At 62.6% G+C, this 14,642-nt stretch overlaps 1 protein-coding gene and 1 long non-coding RNA gene across 2 annotated transcripts; one reads left to right on the forward strand and one right to left on the reverse strand.

Annotated features, from left to right (window-relative positions):
• Nucleotides 1-247: 247 nt before the first annotated feature.
• FSTL3 (follistatin like 3) lies at nt 248-5,984 on the reverse strand. Its single transcript, XM_044254757.1, has 5 exons — nt 5,822-5,984; nt 4,314-4,499; nt 2,034-2,249; nt 1,498-1,725; nt 248-1,407 (listed from the first exon to the last, which is right to left on the reverse strand). Exons 1-5 carry the CDS (start codon nt 5,922-5,924, stop codon nt 1,352-1,354), a joined length of 789 nt encoding a protein of 262 aa, XP_044110692.1. The 5' UTR covers nt 5,925-5,984; the 3' UTR covers nt 248-1,351.
• Nucleotides 5,985-5,990: 6 nt separating this feature from the next.
• LOC122909986 lies at nt 5,991-7,156 on the forward strand. The gene is made up of 2 exons (XR_006385203.1): nt 5,991-6,033; nt 6,761-7,156. It is a non-coding gene; the product is annotated as an uncharacterized LOC122909986 (long non-coding RNA).
• The last annotated feature ends 7,486 nt before the right edge of the window (nt 7,157-14,642 follow it).

Raw genomic sequence — 14,642 nt, forward strand, 5'->3', positions numbered from 1 at the left:
TGATCCCCTCTTTCATCTCCTGCCCTAGAAAGGCTTCCTCCCCTGCCCCCCAGGTCCACACATCATTGTCCTCAGCTGTCTCCCTGACTGCTGTCCATGGCCCAGACGTACACACTGAGGCCCAGAGACAGGAGGGGTCTCCCCCACTCACCACCCTAACAGCACCCCAGGTGCCTGGGTGGTAACCCACTACACAGAGGCTGGGGGTGGGGAGACAGACGGAGGGAGGGAGAGAGCAAACCAAGGCTTGGACACTCTGGAATGGAGTCTTTATTTCTTTGGTGAGGCAGGACCCCAGGCTGGGGGAGCCCAAGGGCACTTCTCAGGGTCACAGGTAAGGCACTTCTGAGGGGCTGGGGGAGGGTGAGCACAGCTGGCCCTGTGTGTCTCCCCGCCAAACTTGGAGCTGTGCTCTTGCCTGTTGGGGGCTCCTGATGTGTGGCCTGAGCCTCTGGCCCCCATACAGACACGGGGTGGGATTGCCCAGCAACAGCGCAGACAGAAGGCAGAGACTCTACCCAAGGCCAGCACCCGGCTGGTGTCAAGACTCCCCAGCCGACTGCAGGGTGAGGAGGGTCCGGCTGGGCACTGGGCTGAGGCTCCGCCGGGACCAGTCTCATGGGACCAGGGGTTCTGATCCAGACCTCATCTGCGGACGGGACTGCCAAAACTCGTGTTCCGCTCAGACATGCAGCTCCAGGAGGCAGGGCACGGAGTGGGTCCTGGCACACACACCCCACCCCAGGGCCTGTGGGTGAGCAGGGGCTCCTGTGCCCACGGGGTCCTGCCCTAAGTGCACTGGGCACCACTGGACATAACGCTCTGGCTCAAGGCCAGTGTCAGGAGACACAGATAGCAGCCCCTCCCCTCACCCTGTCCAGGGGACAAACTGGGCTTTCCTAAGGGGCCACCACAGGACATACTCGGGAAACAAGGGCAGGACGGCAGGTAGCCCTGGCCGTCCTCGAGCTGGCTGGGGACCACGGCTGCTTCCTCGGCCTGTCTGAGGCCTGGGCAGGTTCGGAGGCTCACTTACACGCCCAGGCCTTAGTCCCAGTCTGTAGTCTAGAAGGCTGGGGTGCTTCTTCACTAATTGTCGGCAGGGGTGAGTCCCCAGCCCTCTCCGTGGCAGCGATAATTAAGTTATCCCCTAGAGCAGAAGCAGCGGGGGGTCCTCCTGGGCAGCTCCGTGCCACAGCCCCAGGCCTCCTCCCCCAACCCTTCCAAAGTATCGTCAGGGGCTCCCGGTCCAGGCTCTGGGGAGCGTCCATGGGACATAAATTAGACTCGGCTGCGGCAATAAATAAAGCGGGGAGGCCTTGAACGCCAGGCCCAAGTCGACCCCACAGGCTCACACGAAGTTTTCCTCCTCCTCCTCCGACTCTGCGTCTGACGGCCCAGGGGCGCCTGCAGAGCGGGGGGTAAGAAAAGAGAAATGGGGGCGCGGAGAGGGGCGGGACGCTGGACCCCGCCGCCGCTCCCCGGTCCGCGCCGCACCTGCACAGCTGCCCGGGTGGCGCACGCCGATAGAGCGGCCCAGGAAGCAGGTGGCCTGGCGGAGGTGGCACGAGGACATGTAGGTGACGTTGTTGTTGCCGCAGAGCTCCTGGCCGGGGCTGGAGGGCGCGGGACAGGGCGCCGCGCGACACACCACGCAGTGAGCACTGCCCGTCTGGTCCACCACGCACGACTGCGGCCGCGGGCACAGGACGTGCGCGCACGACTCTGCGAGCGGGGCGCGGGGGCGGGTCAGGGGCGCGGGCGGGCCGCAGGCAGGCTCCACCCAGGCCCCGCCCCCGAGCGAAAGCCACACCCCTTCCGCGCGCCTCGCCCTCACTCCGGCCACACCCGAGCCCCGCCCTGAGTCACGCACTCCTATCTTCCACCCCACGTGAGCCCCAGACCTCCCCTTCCAAAACCGCACCCCGGTTTTCCTCATTCCAGCCGACCCACAGCTGACCCAATCCAGAGGCGCCCTCCCTGGAGGCCAGTTATTAGGCCCCGCCCCGCCCGCCGGCCCCGCCCCCACGTACTGCGGCAGCGTCCCGGGTACATGACGCGCAGGTCCGGGTGGCCGCGGCAGCGCGCGGCGCGCAGCTCGCACTCGTCGCGGTAGGTGGCGCCGTCCGAGCCGCAGACCTGCAGGCGCGCCGGGAGCCCCGCGCAGTCGGGCGCGCACTCGCAGCGCGGGCGGCCCCCCTGCATGCGGCACGCCTTGCCGGGGCCGCACTCCACGCCCTCGCACGAATCTGCGGACACAGGGCACGCGCGCGTGGGAGGGGGGCGCGTGGCCGAGGCCGGAGGTCCGCGGAGGCCGCGCGGAACGGGGTCCGGGCCGGAGCCGGGGAGCACAGGCGAGGCGGCTGGCTCGGAGTGTGGGTGCCGAGATCAGCCCCGGGCCGGGTGGGGCGGGAGTCGAGGCTGGGGCTCTGGAGGCGGGGCTCAGAGTGGGCGGGAACGGGGCGGGGGGGGGGCTGTCTGCCCGGAATCGGGGGGCTCGGGAACGAGCTTCCAGGGCCCGGTCCCGCTCGCGCTCCGCAGCTGGGCCACCCGCTCGGGCTGGCGCCTGTTCCCTGATCCGCGCGCCGGCAAGGGACGGCAGGCGGGGGCTCCGGCTGCGTCAGCGGAGGTGGGGGGCCCCGCCGGGTCCATGCGCGGGTCTGGGGAGGACGGGCAGCGTCCGTTCCCCGGGCCTGCCGGGACCAACCCGGAGGAGGCGTCGGGGAGGGCGGGCGTTGGCACTGGGCCCTGAGGCTCATTTCCTGGGGAGGGGGCTTCCCACATCCCGGGCCTGATGAACCAGGGGTGACCCCTGCCCTCCCCCATTTCTCAGTCAGGGAAACAGGCCTGGGCAGGGCAGTTCTCTCTCTGGGGTCTCCATGTCCACCCAGCACCCCTCTCCCCGGACCTTGGGAAGTGCAGACCAGACCCGGCCCCAGCCCCACTGATGGGCGGCTCCTCTTACAGGCTCTCCCAGCCACCCCCCACGAGGTGATGCCATGCTGTCAGCATTTTACAAAAGGGAGAAACTGAGGCCCCGTCACAGCTGTGAGTGGACGCGAGCCAAGGGCTCCTCCAAAGGAAAACTCCAGGCCAGACCCCAGATGGGCCCCGCCCCCCCAGTTCTGTTGCTTGTGGTCCTGGAGGGCAGCCTCCCTCCGTTTCCCCGTTTCCCCGTGTGTAAAGTGAGGCTGACTGGGGAAGCGCGCGCATAAAATGAGCCCCCATGTCACCCCTGCCAGGGCATGTGGGCCGCACCTGGGCACCTCCCCCACGGCTTGCCCACACACACATCTGGAAACACTCCCCCTGGGTGGCTCCACAAGCAGGAACGGAAGTGGGAGAACTGAGTTGCCTTCCCCAAGGCCAGATGAGATGGGGGGGCGGGGTGACCTGGACCTTATGCCTAGGCCCGGCCATTTTTTAAGTCTGTGCTCCCTCCAGAACCCCCGCTGGGTCCTCTTCCCAGAGCCCAGCAGCAGTTCTGGAGGGAGCCAGGGCAAATGGCAGTGAGTCCAAGACCACCCAGCCAGACTGATCAGACTAGTCCCATCCCAGTGGCCAACTGGGCTCTCAGCTTGGCCCTCAGCTGCAGCCTCCTCCCTGCACCGGTCCCACCCACTAGGGCCCGATCCCATACTGTCTCCAGCTGGCAAACTCCTCGTGACGCCCCAGCACCCTGATACTAATGCCCACCTCCTTCGAGCCATGCCCCCACACCACCTCTGGGCCCCTGCATGTCCGGCCCAGACCACAGGCCCGGGAGGGTCCCCAGCCCCTCTCCAAGGCCAGGCACATGTCCTGGCTCATTCATGCATTCAGCCCTCAAGGAGTTCCTGGTCTGATGGAGGAGGCAGCCGAGAACACTTCTCAGAACACGGGCCCGAAGGCGCATGCTTATTAAACACGCATCTCTCGTCCCAGCACAGATCCTTGGAATCTCGGGGGCTATGGGCAGACGAAGTGTTGGGAACACTGACTGGGGGGCGAGGCGACAGAGCCAAGCGGCCAGTCGGGAAAGCCCACTGTCCCTGGAATCAGGTGTGAGTCCAGTGCATTTCTGCCAGGTGGGGTGCGGGAGGGAAAGCTCACCCCGGCAGGCCGGAAACGATGCTGGGGAGCCCTCAGAGTTTCTTCCTGAGTCCTCAGAGGATGGAGGCCGAGGCCGGGGAACCTCAAGTCGCCAGCCTCTCTCTGAATCCCGGATTCCCTCCACAAACACTCAGCCTCCTTCTGCATACCCTTGAGATGGGGAGCTCATTGCCAGTTCTCCCCCAGTGACCCTGACCTGTGGCTGACGCCCATGGTCTCACCTTTGCAGGGGAGGCAGTGGACGAGGCCCAGGAAGCCCAGGAGGCTGATCTTGTTCCCCGGGTGAGTGAAGTTGGACCAAGCGGTGTCAATGCTGCTGGAGGCACAGCACTCCGCTTGGCTGACGTCGGTCTTCAGCACCAGGCTGCACGTGGCCTCTCGACCCTGCTGCAGCCAGCACACGCCACCTGTGCACCGCAGGGCGGTCACTGCCTCACCAGGGGTGCCCTCCTGCACCCCCAACACCCAGCTCCCGGCCCTGGGGGCTGCATACAGTTGGTGCTCAGTAACTAGAGGGATGACTGCTCCCAAGCTGGGAAGGAGGGCCAGAGAGCTGCACAGGAGCTCCCATCCCAGCTCAGCTCTGGGTCCTTTTGCCATCCTTCTGGGATTCCTTGTTTTCTCGGAGCTCCACCCCCCACACAGCCCCAACTCGTGGTGGGAAGCTCTTCCCACCTTTTGTCGCTCCAGGCCCCCAGGCCCAGGCCTGGCATCCTGCCCGACCAGCCAAACGCCCAGAGCTGGACGTGTCAGGGTCAGTGGGCCCTGCAGCCTCCTCTCCGCCTCTGCCCTCTGTCTAGACAGCACCCGAGGGCACGCAGAGCCCCCCTCGCCTGGCAGCCCCCCCTTGCCTGGCCCGCCTCTTACTCACTCCAACTTGGGAACATTCCCCTTGCATGAGCTCACCATCTCCCTGGGGACACGGCCTTCGGGGAGGGGGCTCAGCTCTCCCCTTCGAGCGGGGCTGGGGTGGGGCTGCCGGCTGGGGTGGACAGGCAGAGAGCCCTCAGTTTCTGCACTCTAAACGGGGGCAGGAGAGACCACAGCCCCCAGCCCAGCGAGCTCACTGGTTCCCAGGCGCTGCGCTGAGCGCCCTACACGGACCCGCTCTGGGAGCTCATCACCTTGGCACCCATCTTACAAAACGAGAAACTGAGGCCAGGACTGGGGCTGTTCCTTGCCCAGCATCCCCCAACAAGTGGCTGCTATGGGATTCCAACAGCCCATCTAGTTAAGCCAAACCTGGGGAAGATATGAGACCTCAGGTGGAAGTCCTGGGTCCAGCCACCCAGCCCCACCTCTCCGGGTCTTCAGGACTCAAGCGGTTCAGGTTCAAGTCCTGAGTTTGCCACTTACAAGCTGGGTGACCCTGCACCTCAGTTTCCCCATCTGGGAAATGGGCACGATGAGCGTACACGCACAGTTGGGCTATCGTGTGCATTCTCGGAGGCTTGGACACAGCACCCAATAAATGTCAGCAGTCATTGTGACGACTCCTCTTGACCATTGTGAAAGAGCCACATCTGCTGACCTCGTGGTGACCCCTCTTCAGGCCCTTTGGGGCTGGGGGAGGGGAGCCCCAAGCCCTCCCGGACTGAACCTGAGGAGGCCTCCCATCACCGGCTGCCACCAACGCGCCCCCCCCCCACATCTCCCCCAAGGCCCGCATTCCGGGGCAGGCCCACGTGGGTGGCCCACCCCGCCCGCCCCTTCCGGCCGCCCCACTCACCGGGCGCGGGGTCCCCCGAGCCCACGGAGCCCACGAAGCCCACGGCCCAAGCCAGGGCCCCCCAGGGCAGTGGCCACAGCGGCCCCGGCGTCCCGGGACGCATGGCGGACGCAGAGACGGCGGCGGCCCCCGCGTCGGACGCGCGGGCGGGCGGCTGGGAGGGCGGCGGCACCGACTTCCCAGCGCGCGGCGGCCGGGCGCTCCCTATAAAGGTCCCGCGGGCTGCGGGCGGGGCGGGGCCGGGCCGGGGCGGGGCGCGAGGCCGTGTCGCGCCCGGTGTGTGCTTGGGCTGGGCCTGGCCACCCCGAGGGCAGCCGCGGGGGTGGGGCGGGGGTCAGCCCCGGGAGCCCGAGGCTCGGGGAAGGTGTCCCTGCTGCCAGCGCCAGTGGGGCCAGACCGTGATTTCCGGGGCTCACGCCGCGTTGGGGGGGGGCTGTCTTCAGCCGGAGGGCTGTGGCTGAGGAGCTGGAGACCCACGGGGCGCGGGTCTGCGGATCCGTGTATCACGTCGTGGTTTGCGGGTGGTCGCTCCTGCGGCCCAGGCGCGATCTGGGGCCCCAACCTCCTCCCCGGCCCTAGGCGCCCACACACTCCAGAGACCTGAGCCGCAGCAACACCCACCCACTCACGCCCCCGGGCCCCTGGCGGCTGGAGCCCGTGGGCTCGGCTGGGGCACGGGTGGGCGGGGGCTGGCTGGCCGCGGAGGCGGAGGGGTGCGGGGTGCGGCAGCAGGAGACCCAGAGTCACAAACGGCCCCGACGTCGGGGACATACGGGAGCCGTAGGCGGGACTTGCAGAGTGTGCCCCCCACCACCACACCAAAGCCTGGTCTTTGGGAGATGGCACCAACCCCCACCCCCACCCCCAGACACTTGCACGTCGTTCGCCCAGGCCACATCGGAAAGTCCTTATTGGCTTCGGGTTTTTTCCTCTCCTCAGGTCCTGTGCTCCTTGTATCTGGAGCCCTCCGCCTCCGGACTCCCAGCCTTGCCACAATTTGTGACAGTGACGCCAGACATCAGCATGGTCCTGGAAAGAACTGAATCCACTGCGGGTCGGGTCAGCCTGATGTTCCTCCTCTTTGGGAGTTCATCCCTCCTATCTGTGGGTCTCCCTGCCCCCAAATTGTCAGGGCCCTCTCCAAATGTTCATGGGTCCTGCACAGCCCCTCTCCGTTTAAATTTGTAAGAAATCAAGACAATCTCCTAGGGCAAGGATTGTTGGGGGGTGCTGGGGTACCAGAGTGACCAAGGCTGACCCAGTCTCCTCATCACCAAGCCCGCAGTTTGTAAGGGCCGGAAAACAAAATACATAGACGAACAAGTTAATAGGTAACTTTGAAGAGTGGCAGCGCTTTCAGGAACGTAAAAAGGATGAGAGCGATGGGGTCTTTCATGGGCAGTGACCTGCTGTTGCTGCCTCACCCCTCCCCGCCCCGGCCCCAGGTGTGGAAGCCAAAGATTCCAGACCTCCCACGTGCCTGCGATCTGCCACCGAGTATGCCACGCCGGGACCCCTTCCTCCATGTCAGCAGCTCAACTTGCCCCACGGGCCCCCACCAGTGGCCAGGGGCCACGCTCCTGCCTGGTGGCACTGAGGGAGGACCCCCAGCCGTCTCGCCTGTCCTTGACCTCTGACTGTGTGAGGGGATTCTCCCCTGGCTGGGGAGTGGGGCAGGGATGGGACCTGATGTTCTCATCAAGGGTGTGCCAGAGCCAGACACTGCGACCTTGGCCGAGACCTGACCCTGCCATGGCTCAGCTGCCCCAGCCTGGGTGGTACCAAAGGGTTATTGTCAGCCTGGCGTGGGCTCTGAACTGAGAGTGGTTGCCAGCAGCTCCTGCCCCCACCCGACCTGGCATATCTCCCCAACCCAGAGGCCATGTGCTAGGTGACCTCAAGCAGGTCACTGGCCCTCACTGAGGAGCCCTATTTTCATGCCCTTCTCTCCACCCTGAACTGGCCTCAGCCTCATCCTCGGCAGCCCACTTCCTACCACAGCTGTCTACCATAAGGCTCCTCCCCAGCTCAGACATCCACCAGGACTCCCCACGGCCCCAGGCTTCACTCCTCCAGACCCCACAGAAAACAGGCCATGACCATCCAGAGCGATCAGAGTTCTGATGGAGGGTGCTAGGCCCAGTGCGGACTGGGGAGGTCAAGGCTGGCTTCTTAGAGGAGGAGGACATTTAAATCACACTAGACTGAACAATGGTGAGGAAAGGGGGACGGGGACAGAAGGGGTCGGACGTTCGTGCTATGGGTAAGACAAAGCCCGCCTCAAACGTTTGGTTGGGGAGAGGGTCCTGGATGGCACAGGTGGGCCCATGGAATCAGAGGGTCATCAAAAGCAGAGACCATTTCACTCTGTGGTCAAAGAGATACATGTGACCTGCCGTTGCCGGCCATGGACAAAGAGGGAGGGGCCTCGAACCCAGGAATGTGAGTAGCCTCCAGAAGCTGGAAAAGCGTAAGTCAGTCAGAGAAGGACAAATACCATACAATCGCAAACCATTACTTTTTTTTTTCTGTTTTCAGTAGACTCCATGCCCAACATGGGACTTGAACTCAGAACCCTGAGACCAAGAGTTGCATGCTCTACAGACTGAGCCAGCCAGGTGCCCCTAAGAGACTCTTAACTGTAGAGCACAAAGTGAGAGTTGATGGAGGGAGGTGGTGGGTGATGGGCATGAAGGAGGGCACTTGCTGGGGTGTCTGGGGGGCTCAGTTGGTTAAGTAGCTGCCTTTGGCCCAGGTCATGATCTCAGGGTCCTGGGATCGAGCCGTGTGTTGGGCTCCACGCTCAGTGGGGAGTCAGCATGGCTTCTCTCTCTCCCTCCCCCTCTTCTCCCCGCAATTGTGCACCCTCATTCTTGCTCTCAAATAGAGAAAATCTTCAGAGAATTTAAAGAGTAGAAGGTGGAAAAGCAAGAACAGATCCCCCCACCCCTGAGACTCCAGAAGGAATTAGACTGTACCAATACCTTGATTTTAGTTGAGTGAGACCCATGTTGGACTCCTGACCTCCAGAATGAGAAGAGGAAAAGTTGTGTTGTTTTAAGTTGCCAAGTAGGGGGCAATTTGTCACGGAAGCAGTAGGCAGGCTGTCTGAATTGGGCCTAGTGCCACAGCGATAGGGTCCCTGTCGGCTGGAGACAAACAAGGGAGGGAACACAAGCAGGAAGGCAGGTGGCAGAGCAGAGACCCTGGGAGCAGCAAGGCTGTGGGGCCTGCAAGGAGGTGACCCTGGGGCCCGCAGGGAGGACCCTTCTGGTGGAAGCCTGGTACAGGATGTGCACCTTGGCCAGACCATGTGTGACCTGTGCCCCATTTTCTCATCTGTAAAATGGGCACAAATCCCGTTACTGCCAATTCCAGCCAGGATGCTAGGGACAGTGCATGGTGCACAGCAGGGGCGTGACATTTGTGTACAGATACTTATTGATTAGCAGATAGGTGTTTGTCCAGGGGAGATGCCTGATGAGTTTTCTTTGCCACTCACCATGATGCCGTGAGACAGGCTTCCATTATACAGAGTGTGGAGGAAGGAAAGTGACTTTCTGGCAATCACAAAGCGCCCCCGTTTTGGGGAATGGCATCAGTACCAGATAAGCAAGCTTCTAGGACCCATGTGCTGAGCTGTGGGGCAAGGCCCTCCTATTCCCGACTGGACAATGATGGCCAGCCCCCAGACTTGTGGCTGGCATTGCCCCTCTTCTGGTCCCAGCACCAGATTTTCCTTGGAGTAACCACCTCCTGTGCTCCCAACCCGAAGGATCCCTGGAATGGGCAGCAACCCAGGCTGAACCAATTAGGGTCATCTAGCATTCAGCAAACCAGGAGGAGTCAACTCTGAGATTTTTTTTTTTTTCTGGGAAAGAGAGACTCACTTCCTGCCCGAGCTGGAGGGGTGAGCCTGGAGCTGCTGGCGGCTCCTACCAAGGGCCAGGGAGAAGCCAGGCCAGCGGGACACTGAGCCAAGAGGGGCAGCAGAAATGCCCTGTACTGTGGTTGGAAGTCCTGGATCCAGCTGTGCCTGAATTCCTCCACCCCAAGAAGATGAAGTCCATTTAAGCTGAGTGTCCGTCACTTGCAGTGAACAAAACCAGCTTTCACTAAGCCCGCTTACATTTCATTCAAGTCGAGCCTTTAGGACCCAGAGCCGCGGATCCGCAGGGGCTGTAGGAGTCACCCACACGGAAGTGCCCATCTTTGCCTCCAAGATATAACCCCAGAACTCTCAGGGTCACCTCGTCCCACCGTTCTCAGTCGGAAGGAGGCCTGCGACAGACCCGTCATCAACGAAAGGTCTGCTGGCCGTGCACGAGGACCGGCCACGGTCAGGGCTCCGGCAAGCAGAGCCTGGCGGGCTCTCTCACGGGGCGTGTGAGGCTGACAGCCACGGCAGCCACCGAAGCCTCGCGCGTGGCGGCCGCTCCCGGGGAGCCCGGTCGGAGCCGGGCCTGGTCAGCGCCTTCCCGGGGCTGCCCTCCCTCTCCGACGCCACGCGCGGCTCCCCGTGGCCCTCAGACGAAGACCTGGCTGTCCAGCCGGGTTCCAGGCCCTTTCCGCTCATCCAAGGCCCCCAGCCGCGACTCCTCCACGCCACCCCCAGGACCCCGCCCCCGCCAGCGCCACCCCCAGGCCCCCCGCCACCCCCACGGCCGCCCCCACCCGCCTCCCTGAAAAGGGAACAGATTCTGCGCAGGAAGCAGGCAGCGTTCTTTGCAGTTGAAGATAGGGCCCACCCCCAGCCAAAGGCGAAAGCTGATAGGCCGAACGAATCGACGTAGTGTCAGCCACTCCCCTCGCTAGCCATTGGCTTAGAGGCGGCCATGTGACCCAGCTCTGGCCAACGGTGGGAGAGAGAGCCTGCTGGGGCGGGGCCTGGGGGACCGCGGGCGGAGCGAGGGCGCACGTGACCGGCGGAAGCGGGGTGTATCAGTGTCCAGTTCGCTGCTCTAACAAATTAGGGCGCGTCCAGCCGCGTCGCCGCGTGTGCTCGCGGCGCTGGAGATCCGGAGTCTGCGGCCGACAGCGGGTGTGTCGGGGGTCGCAGTGAGCAGGGCACTACTGGCCCCGCCGCCGCCAGGGGAGCGGGGGTCGGGGGACCCCCGACCCGGCCCGGAAGCTGTCACCCTGGGCCCCCTGCGAGAGGGGGACCGTGGACGCAGTCCCGCCCCGGCGGCCGGGCACTGTCCACGGGGTGGCGTGAGCCACGAGCGCAAGCCCGTGGCCAGGCGGCTGGCTCCGCACAGTGAGGTCCCACGCGGGACGGGACAGCGCGCCGCCCTCCGCCGCGCTGTCCCCCACCCCCCGTCGGTGCTTTTCCCGTGGCCCCACCTCCCGCAGGCGGCGACCTTGTCCCCTCCTCTCATTCATGCATCCGTTAGTCCTCCCGGCCCACCCTCTGTGTTTGCCCCGACGACAGCAGGGGGAGCGCAAAGAGGAAGCCTGAGCGCTCCGTTGGCCTGATCCGAGCCCGTGCCGGTGTGTCAAGGGCACGGCCAAGGAATGTCCCAGCGGGATGCGGAACCGAGACCAAACCGTGGAGGTGAGCAGCCAGCGTGGATGAGGCTGCAGATGGGCCTGGGCTTCCTGTCTTTGGTGCTGATCACCCCGTTTGGTAAAGTGCTGTTGGTTCAGGTAGAGGAGGTACCCCTCGGTGTGTATGAATCAAATGAAAAAATAGAAATAAAAAATACAGACCAACAAATATAAATGTAAAGGGTAAAAAGACATAACTGAAAAAATACAAATAAAAGATTAAAAAGAAAACCCCCAAAACTGCAAAAGTCGCCTGTTGGCCTGGAGGAATGTTGCCCAGTGGGACAGTGGCCTGCCTGCTCAGTGCCTTAGTCTCTTGCCTGCAATGTGGGCAATCCCTTGCTCTGGCCCCAAAGCCCCCCAGGGCCTCTGAGGCTTGATTTGCACCTGAGTAGGCTAATACCTGAGCACTCCCCACCCCCACCCCCCGGGGCCAGGAGAGGGCCTGGAACGCTACTAGCTCAACAAGTTGATTGCCGCTCCAGTCCTAACTTACACAGAATCATGCCACCAGAGAGGAGGTCCTAACACTCACATGGAAAGTTAAATAGCTAGAAAAAAGCTCTGAACATGGTCACTCACCCAAAATCAAAACCCACTCCAAAGGCAGAAAGAAAAGCTGACCCTGGAAGAGGGTTAGGAGAGGCCTTACCCCCTGAATCGTCCCCACTCAGAGGTGAAAGCTATTGATTCCCAGGGGACAAGAGGAAACCCAGAAAGAGCCAGAGTCACCTGCCCAGGGGGAAGCTCGGATGGTTGTTGACCATCCGGTAATTTCCCCTCTGCCATGAGGCTCCTGACTCAGCATGGGGCAGCGGAAGGAAAGGTTGCTCTAGGCCGAGGGGAGGGCACACACAAAGGTCTAGTGACGAGACATATGCCCTTTACAGAGGCAACTGCTAGGGAGGCAGGAGGAAGACCCGTTTTAGGGATGGAAGACCGTGTTGGAGGGGATGTCTGTCCTTGCCCTGTCCTGGGGGACTCTGTAGGGCCCAGGTGCCACCTACCTACATAACCCACAGTCAAAGACTTTTCAAGGAAATGCTGGGAAATCCATCAGGAGTCCCCTGTGTTTCATTGTGCCAGGCCATCAGAGCACCCTCCCATCTGTCCCATCAGCAGCATGGTAGCCACCCGGCCACAAATGGGTACCTGAGGGCCCCAGAACCCCAGAGCCTCGGGGTTATACACAGACATTGCTTGAGCCGGCATTCCAATGCCCCAGTTCCAGGGCAGCCCGCAGGCAGGGGCCCATGCAAAGGGCACAGAGGCCCAATGGTTGGGGCTGGCCTCTCAGTCTCAAATGTCAGGTGGGGGGGGTTCTCAATTGCCCTCACGTTGTCGTGCTTGCTAGAAGATTGAACTTCAGCTCCCCCCTCCCCACCTCCCCACCGGGCACCCTGCTTACTGAGCTCCTGGTCTTAGAATATACAAAATCCTGCTTCCTGTTCCAGGGGCCGGCACCCAGCAGGAACTCACTAATTATTCATGTATTCAAGAATCTGTGGGACACTGACTTAGGCTGAGTTGTGGTCTCAGGTTTAGGGCAATGTCATTGCTGCTCCTGGATTGCTGTAGGGGATGGCTCCAGGAGAAGGAAAGGGGGTGATGGCATCGGGATGCAGTATGGGAGGGGACCCCCTCAGGAAGGGGTTGGGGCACCCTCCGGAGAAGCAAGGAAAGAGAAGGGACAGTGGGAAGGGCAATCCTAGCAGAGGGCATGACCAGACAAGGGTCCTGAGGTGGGCTGCAGCTGGGCCCACCCAAGGGAACCAGTGAGGCTGGGCTGGGAGGGGTGGGCTAGGGGCAGATGAACTCAGGGCAGGCAGCAAGGTCCCGTGAGGACCCGGGAGGCAGCATGGGTACCCCTGTGTCCTCCAAGCCTCATGCAGCCCCAGAACCCCGAGGCAGATTGTGCTATCTGTACCGAGAATGAAGTGACCCACCTCGAGCCGCACAGCCAGCAATGCTTGGCGGGGCTAGAACACAGGCCTGCTGGTTCTGAGGCACCTTGGGCGATACCTCATAGACTTCTGCAGAATGAAAGCATGAACGTGTTTGCAGAGTGAAATGAGCTAGGCCTGGGCACGAGAAGCCGGACGCAAACTGCCCTTCCCTGGACCTGGGGTTTCCTGGATTCCCAGTGATGCGACCAGCATGCACTGCACTGGTCAGAGCAGGAATGCCTGCCTTGCAATCACCTGGACCTTGAGGGGGACAAGACTGGCTGGCAGACAAGTCCTTGTCCCTAGCCTCATGCCATTCAAGATCCTTTATACATAGGCTCCGTTTTGGTTCCAATGCTTTTGTGGGAAGCCCAACTCCAACCCACTCCTATTCGTTCCTCAAAGCCCTGGCCCAAATCCCCTAGGATTGGTTTCCCCTAGGAAACCCTGTCTGTCTTCCAAGGCAGAGCCAGCACCACCCCAGGAACCCAGCCCCTGGCCCAGTCTCATGGAACTGGGGTGTCTCCTGGAGCCACGGAGCCATTTTCACTGTCTGTTCTGCACGTTGTGTTCCTGCAGGCATCACAAGGTCCGGGGCGCAGCAGGTGCTCGGTGAATGTTTTGTTGAGTGGATAAATCAATAAGGGCATGATTGGGCTGGACTTAACCTCAGAATCGACCCCGGCCTGTGCTGGGTGATAATGAATTTTTGGCTGACTTATTTTGTGGGATGGGGCGGGGTGGGGGGGCGGGTAGGCTTCCTTCGTTTTCAGAAACAAGGCCACCCCTGGCAGGCCTGACTCCCTTATCCCGTGGGCACGGAGGCGGTCCTCCTTCGACCCCGGAACTGGCCTGTCCTCTGCATTCAGGGCACGAGTGTTTATGGAATACCTGTGTACCAGGCGCTGTCCTGAGGCCATCTGGGAACGAGACACAAGGGTCCCTTCTGTGGAGCCGGCCCTACAGTTTATCAGGTGGAAAGAAGTGCTATTGAGAAAGGCATCCCGGCAGGTGACACATTTGAGCAAAGACTGGAGAAAAGCGAGAAGAAAGCCACGCCGGTGTCTGGGGTGCAGCCGCCAAGGGGCACAGCCAGTGCAAAGGGCCGGAGGTGAGAGCGCGCCCGGCACCCCGCACCAACGAGCACGGTGAGGGGACAGAAGGGCGGGCGCGGCGGTGGGAGACACAACTAGGGACGTGAACGCGACGGCCTGTTCCGGAGAGCAGGGGCTCGACCCCACCCCAGGCATGGCCCGCCCCTTGGCCTCTTCGCCGCGTCCAGCCGGGCCTCGCCCCCAGCCGCTCCCCGATCCGGGTTGCCAGGGAGA

This window comes from Neovison vison, chromosome 6 (genome assembly GCF_020171115.1).
Source record: "Neovison vison isolate M4711 chromosome 6, ASM_NN_V1, whole genome shotgun sequence".
Taxonomy (NCBI): domain Eukaryota; kingdom Metazoa; phylum Chordata; class Mammalia; order Carnivora; family Mustelidae; genus Neogale; species Neogale vison.